The following is a 16,943-nucleotide window of genomic DNA, read 5'->3' on the forward strand; positions in this document are numbered from 1 at the left end:
CTGACCATATCCTTCAAAACTTCATTCTTTATCAAGAGGCCCGAACAAGACACTGGCCTTAAAACACCCCTAAAGAAAGAAAACTATATGGGGAGCTGCCGATTTGGAAACCACTGAGCAGTTCATCCGCTTCAACATAACAATGAGAATAAGGAAGAAGAAGAAAAAGGAACAATTTAGTGTGTGGTACACCAGGCGCTAAAAAAAAAATGAGGCTACTCGGGACGCTCTCATTAAGCAACGATTTTTCTCTTTACGTCAATAGGCTTGTTACTTGAGTACTTACGTCAGTAGGCCTGTTGCTCGAGTACTTACGTCAGTAGGCCTGTCACTCGAGTAGCCTACTTACGTCAGTAGGTCTGTTACTCGAGCAGCCTACTTACGTCAGTAGGCCCTTTACTCGAGTACTTACGTCAGTAGACCTGTTACTCTGGTACTTACGCAGTTACAATATGAAACCTGAAAGCTTTTTAAAAACTTGTTATAGATTTGAAAAATGTAATAATAATAACAAGCTAGCTAAAGTAATAATAATAATCATTTAAAACAAATGGAAAAAAAATTCCCGCGAACCGGATTCGAACCAGTGACCTAAGGATATCTCTTGTTACAGCTACAGTCCTCCGCTCTACCAACTGAGCTATCGCGGGTCACATTGTTAAAGTATAGAGTTTTTGTGTAGTTTGTGGAATCAATCTTCTTCGTTAAATGTTTAAGAAAAGTTTATTTATTAAGATAATAAAAATGGCATCAGGCGACGAAACCGAAAGTACAAATGATTCTCACAATAGATCCTTTTTACTTCTAAATTATTTGGATAGTATTGAAGATAGTGTAGAAAATGTATACAGAAAAGCGCAAGATCTTTCACAAGAAAGGGATACCCTCATAACATTACTTTCTGAGCTGGAAGCTGAATCAAACGATATTGCAATAGTAACCTCAAAAAAGTTAAAACATAAAAATATTGAAAATGATCATGATCATCATCATGATGACAAAAGGTTTGACAAAAGAAATGATTATGATACAGATGATCATCACAGCCGTCTGAATCTGGGTCTTGATGTTCACGTTCATGATCATGAAGTCAATTATCAGGAAAGTGAAAGCAGTAAGAACGGACTGAATGGTAAATATAATAAAACAATTTTAGTCACTTTAGATCTGGATTTTGGATCTAGATATCTAGAGTCTAGACCTAGAAACTAGAATCTCTATGACTATAATAGTCTATAAGTAGTAGATCTATAAAAGTATATATAATTATAATTCTATCTAATCTATAAATTTTATTATAATTTAATATAGTCACTAGATCTAGAGTCCCTGAAGCAGGCAAAATGGTAAGGCCAAAGTCTTTGGCCTTACCATTAACACAAAAAAGACTGAAGTCTTATTTGCCTGCTCCAGCACAGGGAAAGCCTACTCAGATCCAAGCATCAACCTCAACATTTAATAATAATAATTATAATGATATAAATGCGGTGGACAGATTCACATATCATGGCAACACACTCTCCAGAAACGGAAAGTTTGATAATGAAATCAACCTGCGCATCACCAAGGCCAGTGCATCCTATGGCAGACTGTCTAAAAATGTCTAAAAATGTCTATATCAACACAAATTCAAGGCTAGGGATCTATCGAGCTGTCATTGCTCTATGCCTCAGAAATGTGGACAGTGTACAGAAAACATGCAAAGAAACTGAACCACTTCCACATGACATGTCTAAGAAAAACAAATGGCAAGAAAAAATACCAAATACTGAAGTCCTTCGAAAATCGGGTCTGCAAAGCATCCACACAATCCTGATGCTGTCCTAGCTGCAATGGGCAGGACACGTCTGTAGAATGGAAGACCACAGCATCCCTAAACGACTCCTGTATGGCCAATGAAGGGAAGGAAAGCGCTCGCAAGGCGGTCAAATAAAACGCATAAGGGACACCCTCAAAGCTTCTCTAAAGGAGTTCAGCATAGACCCAGCCACCTGGGAGACAGAGGCACATTAGAGAGCATCATGGTATTGCACTGTGAAAACTGGCGCACAGGTTGCTGAGGAAAAGAGAACAACACTGGCAGAAGAAAAGCCCCAGAGAAAAAAAGCAAGGCTGGAATAACCTGCCTAGTGTGCAGCCAAAGATTCTGGGCTCACATAGGTCTCACCAGCCACATGAGTAGGCACAAAACCCCTGTGCAAAGCCATCAGCCCCCTGGATGACAAAAGTGGTCATCATTGAACCACGATGGACAAACTATATATAAATAGATCTAGAGCAGTGTTTCTCAAACTGTGTGCCGCGATTTGCAGATGTGCAGCGGGAGTTTTCAGAACGCCATACGTGCAGCGTTACACAGGTCTGCCTAATATTACATTTTTATTTTACATTGCAACATCACCATTTGTAACGACCAGAAATAGTTCTCTGCCCTGCAAAATCGGATTGCTCCATTTTGACAGAAAAGGGTGTTAGCCATTCAGGTTATGAAATTTTCCACTATACTTATATTATTATAATGATTAAAATGTAGGCCGCCTAAGCAGATGCACAGCAATTTTGAATTGGTAATGATAATAATAAGCGATGCGTTTCATGTAAATTGTTTAGGTGTATGCTAATAATAACAAATTATCAATAAGCGTTATTCATTGTTATCCATGGAGAAATACGTTAGCAAGAATGAAACTGCGAAAGTGTTAAATGAAGAGCAAGGAACCAAACGAAGGTACAAAGAAGATTACATCGGATATGGTTTCATATCTTCTGTACCTGAAGACGCTCCATTGTCATTCTTTATGATCTGCAATGCAACTCTGGCGAATGAGGCCCTTGTTCCAAGCAAATTGAAGAGACACTAGGAAACAAAACACCTAGCTGTAAAAGCGCAACCGAAGGAATACTTTGAAATCATCAGGGGCTCAACAAAATAAACAAGCTAAGAAACTTGAATTTAAGTCTTCAATCCTCAAAACTGAAGTCATGTGGTGAAAAATTGTCTTTGTGGCAAAGTAAGATCTCGAAAGGAGTCTTCGACTGCTTTCCTACTTACAATGAATGTGCTTCAAATAAAGAAATCACCCCCGAAATTCTGTACTCTTTGACACACCTGCAGTCAGCATTGCAGCATTACTTCCCAACAGTTGGAAGTCATGAATATGGATGGGTCAGCTCTCCATTTGGAAACAATGAAGCTACAAATCTTACAACTGAAGAAGAAGAGCAGCTCATTGATTTAAAAAATGATGCAATTTTAAGTCAAAATTTGTATTAGTGCGTCTACATGTGTTTTGGATTTCAATCAACAAGTTATATACTGCAATCAGTTTATATCTTCATGGTTTTTTTAATTTGGATTTTCAAGTCTAAGAAAAGAGAGAGACTTCTTACAATAGACGATGAAATGCGAGTTTGTTTATCGACTTTGGAGTCTCGATTAGATCGCATTTCCTCTCAAAAACAGGCACACTTTTCACATCGAATGTAATACTTAAAAACAAGTCAAATAATTTATCATTTTATTATAAAACAACTGTTGCTCTTCGTGGTGTGCCGCAAAATTTTAGTTGTTTTTTTACTTTTCCGGCAGACAAAAAAGTTTGAGAAACACTGATCTAGAGTCTAGAATTATAGATCTAATAAGTAATATCATCTACATTCTAACATTCTAGATCTATAATTCTAGATCTAGCTATAGACATAGATCTATATTGTTGTAACTCCAGTGGCGGACTGAAAGGGTTAATGTGTGTGCGGCCTACTGATACACACGACTCAGGCCAATCACACAGGTCAACGGGTCAACGGCTGTCGATAGACAAGGGACAGTGCTGCTAGTTCACGCAACTATGACCCATGTTGTGGTCATGTGATTGAGAGCCTGCACGGACTAGCGACAGTGTGTAACAATAAACAGTTGAGTCCAGGACAGCAAGGACTTGTGGTACCTTTCAGTCCTCGAAAGAATGTAGCTGTACGAGCTAGAGAGACTAGTAATGCTTAGTTAGGCAGTTCTGTTAAGTTCAAGAAAGCATTTGAATTGATGTAGCCAATTGTGTTGAATTGGCTATCGATGTATTTATAATTAAACTGCCACTTAATTACTTGAAGCTCTTGTTGTCAAATTCTTGTGTTAGACGTGCTGTTGTGTTGTTAAGTAGTGTTTGCAGAAGGCCTGATTGAGAAAATCGTAACAATATTATTTACAGTGTTACCAAAAGTAAGATCTACTAAGACTAAGTATATTGGCCACATGAAATGCTTCACACCTCATTACTCATCAGACTAGAACATAATAGCCTTATTATATAAAAAAAATTCAAAATCATTTATGAAACAATTTTATTTACATTATTTGGATTCCAAACATAGAGTCAATATTAATGCCAATAAAATCAGAAAATTTTATTATAATTATATGTCTTTAAGTTTCTTTTCGTTATAAAACCTATATCAAATTGACTCTGTCTGTCTTATTTCTTCCACTGCTGAGGGCTACAGGCCCATTTCACTCTCATCTTGTGTGGCAAAGATGGCTGAGAAAATACTAAATGAGCATCTGGTTTGGTACGGTACTTATAGCTCTAGAACAGGCTGGTTTCAGTGCTGGAGTTTCTGCTTGTCACAACACTTTACATGCAAGATGTCACAATGTGTTGTGATGCCGGGGATTTTACTTGAAATAAAATAGTTGAATAAATGAAGATCTAGAATCACAGTAGAAGATTTTTAGTTAAAACAAAACTCTGGAACTTTATTTAAATATAAAACGTAAGTACAGCTTATGTACAAATTACAGATCAAATCAACACAAAATATCACAAAGGCTTTTAAAACAGAGCTCTTAGAAGACCGACTGACTACTATCAAAATATTTTATCGACTGACGTTCTCTCTACTCTCGCCAATTCTCTGGCGCTAACTCTTTTTTAAAAAATGTCTTTGTTTAATTTCAAATCAACCAATAGATTTGAAACATCATAATCACGTTTTGGGAAAAACCTGAGGTGCTGTCAAGGGTCTAAATTTGTGGGGTAATTCCTGAGGCTCAGTAAGGGTTTATATTTCTTTTAAATGTGAAATGTACAAATAATTCTATAATGGCATCTTTGACATATTACCCCCCCCCCCCTCCATTTAGCATTTGTATGGTAATAGAAATGCTCATATGTATTAAAAATATTTAAATATACACAAAATACCATACATGAAATTATAGAAAAATGGTTGAGGTAACATATGACAATGCTCTGAAAAATAAAGTCAACAAAATGTAAATGCAGTGTCAGGTATATGAGAATAGAATTATTGATGAATTTGAACACCTGTTTCACTATTCAAGTGGTTATGAAAATGAGACAATATCAAAAGTTGTACAAAGCATAATACTTGAATAAATTAAATCTTGAATTGAATGAGTTACTTCTCTTTATGTGCTTCATGATAAAATTAAAATATGACATTATAACTCATTTGGTTAGTACTAATGTGAAAATGTGTACATGGAAAAATATATTGCATATGAAAAATTGACATAGAAAAAATTGATGTATACATGACAATCTTCTGAATAATGATACTAAATGTAATACAAATCTTAATATGTGTGAAGCAATGAAGAATTTCAATTATAAGTCATGTATCTGTACTATTATAATAGGATATATGCAATAATAATATACCTGAAATAAAATACCTGAAATGAAATGCACATGATTTAAAAATTAAGATGTCTGATGCATGTCATATGCAATGATGCTGAAACATAATAAACAAAGTAATTGATTAAACATATCTTGAATGAGTGACCTTCCTCAGCGGGTTGCTTGGTGCTGAAAAAAAATGTAACATAATCTTGAAAAATGAGTAGACAAATTAATTAATTAATTAAATATAACTGGATAATGTTCTTCCTTGACGAGTATGAATGATAGTGAATCAAGTGACACTAAATATGCTATAGTACATATGGAAAGTAGAAATGTAAAGTTCGGAACCCTTCTGAATTGCCGTCATGGATGTGTGTACGTGTTTTTTAAACTTGAAGAAAAGGTCTTTCAGTTTATGAAGCTGTTGTCTCCATGTCATATTGATCTCACAGATAATGTCTGATTGAACCGCGTTTGAGTTTGGTGAAAATAAGAACTGTCCGAAACCAAAACTCAATTTTCTGGTTGATGAACTTTGACGCTGTAGAACAATGGTAGCAGAATGTTTTGCATTAGAATGTTCAATAGAGCAATGACTGAACATGTCTGAGTTCAATCGGTCGATACAGCAATGTTGAAGAAGTTTATTTGTTCCTTTCTGAAGAAAAGTTGCCCCTTGAGTGGACGGAGGATGAAACTTGGTGTTGTCAATGTTATTGCTTTCTGAGTTTCTTTCAAATTGCAGTACTGGAAATGTCTCAGAAACACTGGTAAAGAAATCTGCATGGACTGTAAACACTTTAATGTTCTTCACTGTTTGTAGTGCTATGTCATTCAGAGTGATGACCTTGGGAATGTCAATGTGATTTGATGCTGCTAATGAAACATCTATCTCAGGAATGGGTGTTGATGATGTTTCTTCTTCTTCCTCAGGAATAGTTGCTAAGCTTGTAAAATGTTCAACTTCTGCTTTGATGTCTTCATTATCTGTTTCATGGTAATGTTCAAACATATGAACATGAATTACTTTGGTTGACTTGTTGATGTTGATTTCATAAAGCAGGTTGGAAATCTTTCTGATGATGTGGAAAGGACCTTGCCATTTGTAAAACAGTTTGTTACTGAAATCTGGTAACAGTAATTTGACTTTATCTCCTTGATCAAACTGTCTTGATTTCATGTGTTCATGTACTATTCTTTGACTTCCAATGTTCATGGTTGTAATGGCTTCTTGAGTTGACTCACATTCTTTCAAATGAGGAATACTAGTATGAGTTGTAGAGTCAGATTGAATAGTTTCACTTTTGTCTGGTATAGCCAAAGTTGATTGAATAAAAATTTCTTTGTTATCTGCTTGATTCTGGTTCATGAGACTTGTCTTGACTGTAGCAAAAATGTTCAATGCATATCATAGTATTGGTAGATAATGATGCAGATGTCTTGTTCAAATCTTGATGTATGGAGTCATCATCAGTGTTTAGGGATGGAAAAGTACTTGGTAGAGGTGGGCTTGTATTGTCAGGTAGGGATGGACATGTAGAACTAGTAGCAGGTAGGGATGGACATGTAGTAACAGGTAGGGATGGACATGTAGTAACAGGTAGGGATGGACATGTAGTAGGCAGTGATGTCCCTGTAGATTTACTTGAGTCTTGATTCATAGATTCATTGTTGTCAATTCTAACTTTGTAGTCTTCTTTGTTCTTTGTTTTAGTTATGTTGCTTTTCTTTTGAGTTTGTTTCTTCTCACAATAATCATGTTGACAATGTGAACAATTATTAATGTATTTCTTGACATCTTTGGTCAAGCTAGGCCAATAATATTCTTTGGCAATTCTCTTCTTAGTACTTGTTACACTCATATGTATGGTTTCATAAAATTCATGCTTTGCTTTGATTATTTGTTGTCTGTACTTCTGTGGTACATATATTTGTTCAATCACATTGTACTTGCGGAAAATATACTTCTTGAGAAATCCATCTTCGAGATATGCTGTACGCTTTCTTAATTGAGCTTTCTGGTATATTCTTGTTAATGTTGCATCATTCTTTTGTTCAGCTTTGAATTCGGTATTTTTCAATTCTAATAATTCTCGTTTTAGTTCTTCTTGCCGTCTTCTGTCGTTTTCTCTGTCGAACTCAGCTAATTTATTATCAAACCATCTTTCTCGTTCATGTGAAGGAATGTTGAGTTTTTCTGCTAAAGCTATGGCTTCACCTATTATGTCTGTTGTTAAAGTCATGTTACAATGTACTTTTGCTTGATATTCTTTTTCTTCCTGTCGATGAACCCATTCATCTGGTTTAGGTACTTGTTTTTCTTTAGCTATGTCAAATAATTCTAACCATCTTTGTGTTCTTGTCTTTGGAGACATGTTGAAAAATATACCAACTTGGAATGTAGAAATATAGTAACGTTTTGAATATAACAAATCAATGTTAGTTAAGCCGTAACTGGCTATGAAGTAGAACTTTGTTTTACAGTAGAAGTACTACTGGAGTCGTTGTGTTCTAGAACCGGAAGCCATATTTAATTTTTTTGTTAGTTTCTTGTATTGGAGCAAAATGTTCAATATCTGGATTTTGGCTTTATCTCAGATATAATAATAATATAATGACAAAGTTCTTGAAGCCTCAATTTGCTAATAATGCTTGACAGTAAACTTGTAGTTACTGGAGTCGTATGATTGAATATATAGATCTATTGAGCCGAGTACTTTTTACTGGTTTAACAGTTGGTTAAATCTGGTCTTCTGTTTACTTTGTGCCAGACAAATGATTATTTACTGGTCTTCTTTATAATGACTATAATGCCAGTTATTTGCTTTACTGGTCTTTTATATTGCCAGTTATTTGCTTTACTGGTCTTTTTTATAATGCCAGTTATTATGTATATTGGTCTTATTCCTTTTGCCAATTACACATAATAATAGATTTCGTGAGTTAGACGTAACTCTAACGAAAATCTTTATAAAAGAATTATCGATAACCAACTGACCTGTTAAACACAGAAATTCTGTCCTCCGTTAAATAAGAATGAAGTTCCTTTGAAGAGTTTAGAAATTGGTCCTAGATCTTGAATAAATTTCGTTAAAAGTTGTCCATAAACTTTTATTAGTCGGAGAGTGCCAAATATGTCACAACACTTTACATGCAAGATGTCACAATGTGTTGTGATGCCGGGGATTTTACTTGAAATAAAATAGTTGAATAAATGAAGATCTAGAATCACAGTAGAAGATTTTTAGTTAAAACAAAACTCTGGAACTTTATTTAAATATAAAACTAAGTACAGCTTATGTACAAATTACAGATCAAATCAACACAAAATATCACAAAGGCTTTTAAAACAGAGCTTTTAGAAGACCGACTGACTACTATCAAAATATTTTATCGACTGACGTTCTCTCTACTCTCGCCAATTCTCTGGCGCTAACTCTTTTTTAAAAAATGTCTTTGTTTAATTTCAAATCAACCAATAGATTTGAAACATCATAATCACGTTTTGGGAAAAACCTGAGGTGCTGTCAAGGGTCTAAATTTGTGGGGTAATTCCTGAGGCTCAGTAAGGGTTTATATTTCTTTTAAATGTGAAATGTACAAATAATTCTATAATGGCATCTGTGACACTGCTATAGACCAAGTCAACATCTTTGTGCAGAGGGTGGTAGATTCCAAAGGACCAAAAGCACATAATATGCAGTCTTCATTGATTTAAAACAGGCATATGAGAAAGTATAGGGGCCCATGGGGCCTTTATAAATGACCTACCAGCTCAGCTAAAATGCCAAATGCTTATGATAATTAAATTATTTTTTCAAACATAATAATACTATTTTTACTTTAATGAATATTCAAAAATGGATTTATAATGGATTAATGGATTTATAATTACTGTGCAAATACAGCAGTGTTTGTTTTGTGGTCCCTTGAAAAATACCCAGTTTACCCAAAAGGCAGTTTGCTAAACACTGCTTTAAACATTTTGTCTTGTCTGCCTCAGGTTCAGGCAACTGATTTTATATCTGAATGAGATTTGAATGTGTCTGTCTGTAAACCAATACACTATCTAAAGGTTTGCATATGTACAGAGCTAACAACCTGTTTCTATATGTATGGATTTTTTTTTCAAACTTATGTTTCATAATTTAATGATAAATACATGTTTTTTTTTTTAATAAAGTTGCCTAAGAACATCCTCTTAATCTGATCTGGTTTATGAACTCTTTCAGGTCACTGCCAAGAAATTCAAAGCAGTATAGAGAGATTAAAACAAAGATTACTAAACATTGAAATAAAAGTTCATACAGTGCGCACAGATGAACAGCAACATTCTTACTTTAAAGTGAACTCTTTGATAAAAAGATTAGAACATGTGTGCCTCGATGGAGATCCTGATGATGATTCTTTCAGAAAGCAAGCTAAAGGTTATCTCAATGCTTGTCTTTCAGATATGCAGTCAGGTGGTCCAGTGGACTATAGGTTTCAGGGAATGATTCTAGACTGTAAGTTGGAAGATCAGAAACAAGTTAGGCAACGACTGGAGTGTTTAGTTCAAGGAAGGATTCATGAGAAGTTCATTGAAAATGTGCTAAGGGACAAGGCGATAGAGATAGAAGATGCTGGTAATACAGAGGCTAGAGATGTGGAGATGTGATGTATCACAGCATTCAACTCCTCTATCCAAAACCTAGAACAGTCCTTGCAGTAATATCAGAATCTTAAATTTACTTGTGCTGCATTATCTTAAAATTTATTTTTTAATTGCTATTCATTTTGTAATATCTTATTTTAATTTGACTAAATAATATTAATTAGTATGCATGAAGATCCCAAAAATTGAATCTTGTTAGCTGAAAGTAACTACTGTCAGTGTTTTAGACTAACTTTCTGAGAACATTAGACCTTCTATTTATATGAATTTAATTAACACTTTATCGTTTAATATGCTACTGTCCCCACCGAAGAATTGGCTGCTACACATGACAATGCTAATTATCTGGAAGATTATAGTAAGAGCAATATAGTTTGCATTGTTCTAGGTAAACAAAATGTAAACAATTATTTTTATATGGATGGGTTGCATCTATGCATCTGTACTTGTAATTTATTACACACAAAAAAAGTGTCCAGTATCTGCTTCATATTGGAAGTGCACTTAACATTCTTTGACTGCAAAATGTGTGTTCATGTAAATATGAGGGAAAAAAGACCTTAACTCTTTCTCTCCGTAATTATTTACCACATTCTGGTGGAATCAACGTTGGTATCATCTGTTAGGAGAGAAAGAGTTAAAGAATACTATCAACTCAAATGTTGTGAATATAATGTGCAATTCTTATTTACAGTAAATTATTTCACAGTGTTGCTCAAGGGTTTCCATGCTCTTAATTAATATCCAATTAAGCCATAGCGGTGTATATTTGTTTTCTTTTTTTTGTTTGAAAAATGTTGATATGTTGTTTTTTTTAACACATAATTAATTTCGTTTCTTGCCTTTATTATATTTTAACCTTTATAAGGAAAAAGATTTATCTGCCCCGGTATTAACCAAACCAAGGAGAAGGAGGTTTGATTACACATTTATTTTTAATGAACACTTAATTGAAACATTAAAGACACATGCAATTTGCTAGCAAGCAGGGTATATGTTCAGAGTTGTTCATCAAGGATGAAAATTAAGACAATGAGCTCCCAGATCTAATTATTGCACATCCATTTATAGCCTGAGTAATTATATATTTATAAGAAAATGTACCAAAACTTGTAATCACAACAAATTTCCGTAAGGATCAAAAAAGCAGTCTTAGTCTTAGTCTTAAAAGGCGGAGGTTATACAATGTTCAATTAAGAAGATTTATTGACTAATTTCACTTTCCATATTCCTTTTATACTGTAAAGAAATAAAAGAAGTAATTCAGATGAAGTTAAAAAAAAGGTGAGCATTAACAGGTAAACTTATTTGTTGGTTTTATTTGTAATGAAATAACTTTATAAAGAACAGTATTTAACTAGTTTAGGTTTTATTGATTTTCTTTGTTCATTAAAAAAAAAAGTCATTTCTTATTTAAAAAAAAAAAAATTACAGACATTCCTCAAAAACAAAATATTATGTCCGCCTGTTGTGTAACTCTTTTCACTCATAGTTTTCAACAAGACCAGTATTTTACTATGTGCAGCATATTCTCATTAAAATGACTTGCAAGATTTTCTTTACTCCATATGTCTTACCTTTTTTTCTTGAATGTTTTATGTAATCCATTACTTTTTATGACAATTCTTATGCATCTTATATATTTTTTTATAATTAAAAAAAAAAAACGAATAAATTTTTTTTGTTATAGTAGATAGATTTGAACATGCGTGTCACTTTGGATCCTTTGAGTTTACAGAAACAACAGTTTAGTATTTTTAAATTGTCTTATTTTGTATTTGCATAATATTTATATCCCAAAGGGTAATCAATATGTAGGAATAAATGCAATTTTCATAGAACTATTATTTGTAAAGATATTTTTGAAAAAAAAATCATTCTGTAGAGAAATCAAAAATGAAGAATTTTACTCTAGTATCATATTTATAAGATAGACACTGACGGAATAAATGTTTGTTTTTATAATTTTATACTTACATCATTATATATGTATTTTTCAATTATAATAAAAAGTCTTATTTTTGAAATCAAATAGATACCATAATGTTTGAAGACTTCTGTGTCACTTTCTTTGTGAAAGTTTGGTCTTTTTTTTTGTTACAAGACATCACAGTGATCATTCAAACAACATTGTATGCAGGAGTGAAATAAAATGTATGATTTTTTATTTAATTATTTCAAGTTTGCAAAAAAAAAATATAAATAAATTTTATAAACTAATTTTGATGATATTTGTATGTAGATTATATTTTATTTGTTGTTGTTTTTTTTTAAATCCTGTTTTGTCGTAGTGCTGAATAGGTAAAAAAAAAAATTAAAAAAGGAATACAAGTAATTTCAGTATATAATAAAAATATTAAATATAATCGCAAAATTTCTAAAGAAAATAAAAATTAGCAACAATCTTAAATGTAGCTTAATTTGAAGTTACTGTAAGAGCAAACCACTGCAGCTAAAGCTTGTACTCATTATAATGAGGCTTTTGAATAGAACACACTGTGATCTTTCTGCATTAGGAACACAACTTCAACAATACATCCAAACAGAAGCATTTTATTCTTCTGCTATGAGATCAGTGGCTTCTAATTCGTGACTAAACGAAGCTAACACACAGTGAAAAAAAAAAAAAAACAACTGCAGGAATAAACATTGACAGAGAAAAACTCAGTTGAATGCACAATAACACAAATGAATTTTTGGTCACAAAGCCATTAACTGCTTAAAAAAAAACTGAAAGACAACTAACAATGAACACTTAATTGGTTTATGTTTAAAACATTGATGTTGTTGGCTATCAAGCATTTCGCTTTTGTAAGAACAGTGGAATCCAGAGATAGGTCGACTTCGCTTACATCGAAACTCCATTTATATCGAATTCACTTCACTGTTACTTTTTTTCCCTTCTTTGTCCTTGTTAAAACAAAATCGAAGCTAGTTTTGTCCGGTACCGGATACTTCCAATAAAACCTTAAAATTTCTTGAACTATCTTTTGCACGTATGAAACAAGCCAGGAGCTCTTGACGTTCACCAGTCCTACAACACGCTGCTATCGATAGATTTCTAACACCGCACTGTGCGTGTTCAGCATGTAGGCCTATATGGCCCTATATATAATGAGCTTTTTTTTTTGCGGGAGGGACAAAGACTAACCGACTACCTCTCCGATTCCTCCCTTTCTCTCTCTCTGAGTCTCTTTCACTCTCAATCTCTCTCTCTCTCACTAAAACAAACACAGTAGCGCACTCACCAGGCAAAGTGCACTGTGTTGTAATACTAATGATCTTCTATATCGATATTTTATAATGTATGAACAGAATGGCCTCGTCAATTTCTAAAATTCCAAATCATTTGAAGAGAAATTATTATATCTGACAATGGAAACGAAAATGACAGAAAACTACTGCTGCGAAATGCTATTTAGGTTATGTGGTTGTTGTTGTTTTAAAGTCAACATAAAATATGAAACCTATTTCCTATTCCATAAGCTATGTAGGCTTAGTACAAGTGCTCCTTCTACCTTAGTGCCATTAGATCAACCAGGAAAATCAACGAATTGGCAGACTTTACGCTTCTACCGGTAATTAAAAGTAATAGTTAATATGTTCTCAATACTATGATTACCATCAAAGTGATTAAACCTTAACTTTTCTAATGCTTATGTCTGTATTTTATGATAATTTTTTTTTTTTAGAAATTTAGAATAGGCTTTATTATTTTTAATTTAACAAATAGAAAATTATTGGATCTAAATAACAATCAATTAAAGTGTTCCGCTCAATTCTCAAAATGTGCGGAGTGTTCCGAAATGAAAATACAAAATAGCAGGAATGTCTGGAATCCTCTGCCAAGAGAGACAAATGACTGCAATGTCTTCGCCAGTTTGCTCAAACAAAATATTCAGGAAGGTTGCAGAATCTCACATTAACGTTCACGAGGGAACATTCCGAACTTCATTTACTCCTGGAGACTCGCTAGACGACGCAGAAATACTAACTGATATCCACAAAGATGCAGGCTTAACTATTTAGGAATACAATGCATTATAGAAACACACGTTTGCATTCATGCGTTCAGTTTTATGCATATCATATGTAATTAAGTTGTGGGCCGAATCGTATAGCAATGCCCGGGACGATTTTGACAACCAGTCTGCCCTTTTATTCTATAACAAGGGTTGCGGGCCCTTAGTTAGTAGAATGAAAAAGGAAAAAAAAGGGGGGGGGGGGAGGACAGAATTTGAGGGCTGGAAAATTGTGTTGTAATGCGGGCAGTTTTATTAATGGGCAAAATAAACATATACACTAATTACTCCAACCGTAGATTAGCACGACGGGTATCTGCTAGTGTACAAATAAAGATGGTAAAGCGCTTGGCCGAGTTCGAATCTTCTTATCTTACCTTATAAAAACATACGTTACTTCAAAAAAGAAGATGATGATCGACGTCCTGCGCGTGTTCCTAGGTCGATCAGACCGCCTCTGAATCCACCCAGCTCTAATGGGTGCCTGATATTAGTTGGCGAAAAGTAAAGGCGGTTGGTCGCTGTGCTGGCCACATACATGACACCCTTTTCTTAACCATGGGCTATAGAAACATATGACCTTTACATATTAACTGCACTATTGATCGCGAGGTCTGAAAGGGGAACTTTACTTACAAATTAAGAAGTCTTTTTTAGCGTATATTCCTACCTAAGTAGGCCTATTTCTAGCCTTGGAAAAAAAACGACATTATTACATTGTCAATTTTTTTTTATTTAGATCTATTTTTGGATAAAAATGGAGAAAAAAACAATAATCAAAATGCAATATGGCAGTGATGCCCAAAATACGGCCAGATCCTTCGGCACAAAGTGTAGAAAATCCCCCCCCCCCTCCAAAAAAAAAAAAAGATTGAAAAAAATGTATCTTTGCCTACGTTAGGCCCTCTCTTTTTCTCTGATGGATCGGTACCATGACTTTTAAGATGTGTATGTTTATGAAACGGGAAAGCCGAAGAAACTACAAATAATAATAATAATAATATTAATAATAATCTTTATTATCCGTAAGGAAATTTGTCTTACAATTTGTGCATTACACCAAACAAAAAACATTATAACTATAAGAAACCAAAGTGTACATTCACACCAGACTCACTCATAATTTACATGTGACAAAGTTTATACCAGATTGTTCTTATTTAATGATTTGATTGCCAGGGGAACAAAAGAGTGTTTGTGTCTGTTTGTCTTTGCTATCGGTGTCTTGTATCTCTTTTGTGATGGTAAAATCACAAAATCCTGACACAAAGGGTGATTCTTTATTTCGAGGATCTTGTTAGCTTTTTTATAGATGTTTGTCTCAAACAACTGCCCAAATGGGGTTTGTTTTTTGCCAATGATTTTGCCAGCAGCATTTAGGATTCTATTAAGTTTATTTTTATTTTTAATGCTCAGATTGCCATACCAGGCAGTGATATTGAAACTTAAAATATTGCAGATGTGAGCGTGATAAAACATAGCCAAGGCCTTTTCGCTAACATTAAACGAGGACAGTTTTCTTAGTAGTCGTAATCTTTGCTGCCCTTTTTTGCTGATGTAATCAGTATTTGCAGTAAAATTTAGTTTATTGTCTAGGATAGTACCAAGGTATTTAAAGGTTTGCACAATTTCAATAGTCTCTCCAGCTACAGAAACAATATCATTTTCCTTCTTGTCCCTACGAAAATCGATTATCATTTCTTTGGGTTTTTTTTACATTTAATAATAAAAAATTATCTTTACAGTATTCTTCAATGTGTTCTAATTCTTTGAAATACTCATTTACGTCTGAGCTCTCTGAGAGCAGGGCAAGAAGAGCCGCATCATCAGCGAATTTTGTGAAGGAGCAACAAGAACTATCGGATTGAAAATCATTGGTGTACAAAATGAACCACAATGGCGATGTCACAGCCCCCTGGGGCGCCCCTGTGTTAACTATGCGTTCATTAGATATAACATTGTTTACCCTAACCCTCTGAGCTCTCTGGGTCAAAAATTCATTAGCCCATAGTATTATGTATGGACTAATCTGCAACGCTTTCATCTTTTCAATGAGTAAATGAATTTGTATAGTGTTAAAAGCTGATGAGAAATCAATAAAGAGCAATCTTACATAAGTGTTCGGTAAGTCCAGATGTTTGTAGACACAGTTTAAAATATTTAGGTTGGGGAAAAAATATGCATGTCGCAACTGGGTTTGCGTAGTCACGTCTTAGTTACTAATCAAATATTTTGGATTATTATTATGTTCCACAAAAAAAAAAAAGTAAAGATACGTTGACTTTTCCTGTTAGGTTCAACATGGGTCGACGCAGTGACAAATTACATCAAATTCTGTGAAAACATGTGTGTCAGCACTAAGAGCATCAAGATATAAACGGCATTATAAAACAAATATGACGCCATTCTTGCTTTGAGCCGCGAATAAAAGATTGTTAAACCATGGAACTATACTAAACTACGCATAGAAATTGGTATGGGAATATTTACCAAAGAGAGACAAGAAAATGAGTCGGTGGTAATATATATTCTTCTTCTTCTTCTTCATCGTTCTCATTGTTATGTTGGAGTGTTCATATGACTAGCCCAATACATGAGATGAACTGCGCAGTGGTTTCC

General features: G+C 34.0%; 1 protein-coding gene and 1 non-coding gene across 2 annotated transcripts; one reads left to right on the forward strand and one right to left on the reverse strand.

Moving 5' to 3' along the window:
* Positions 1-563: 563 nt before the first annotated feature.
* Trnay-gua (transfer RNA tyrosine (anticodon GUA)) lies at positions 564-650 on the reverse strand. The gene is given in 2 exon segments: positions 564-599; positions 614-650. It is a non-coding gene; the product is annotated as a tRNA-Tyr (tRNA).
* Positions 651-722: 72 nt separating this feature from the next.
* Positions 723-11,585, forward strand: LOC106064369 (uncharacterized). The gene is made up of 2 exons (XM_013222919.2): positions 723-1,132; positions 9,881-11,585. The coding sequence occupies exons 1-2, from the start codon at positions 745-747 to the stop codon at positions 10,303-10,305; spliced, it is 813 nt and encodes a 270-aa protein (XP_013078373.2). The 5' UTR covers positions 723-744; the 3' UTR covers positions 10,306-11,585.
* The last annotated feature ends 5,358 nt before the right edge of the window (positions 11,586-16,943 follow it).

Source organism: Biomphalaria glabrata, chromosome 5, assembly GCF_947242115.1.
Source record: "Biomphalaria glabrata chromosome 5, xgBioGlab47.1, whole genome shotgun sequence".
In the NCBI taxonomy this organism is placed as follows: Eukaryota; Metazoa; Mollusca; class Gastropoda; family Planorbidae; genus Biomphalaria; species Biomphalaria glabrata.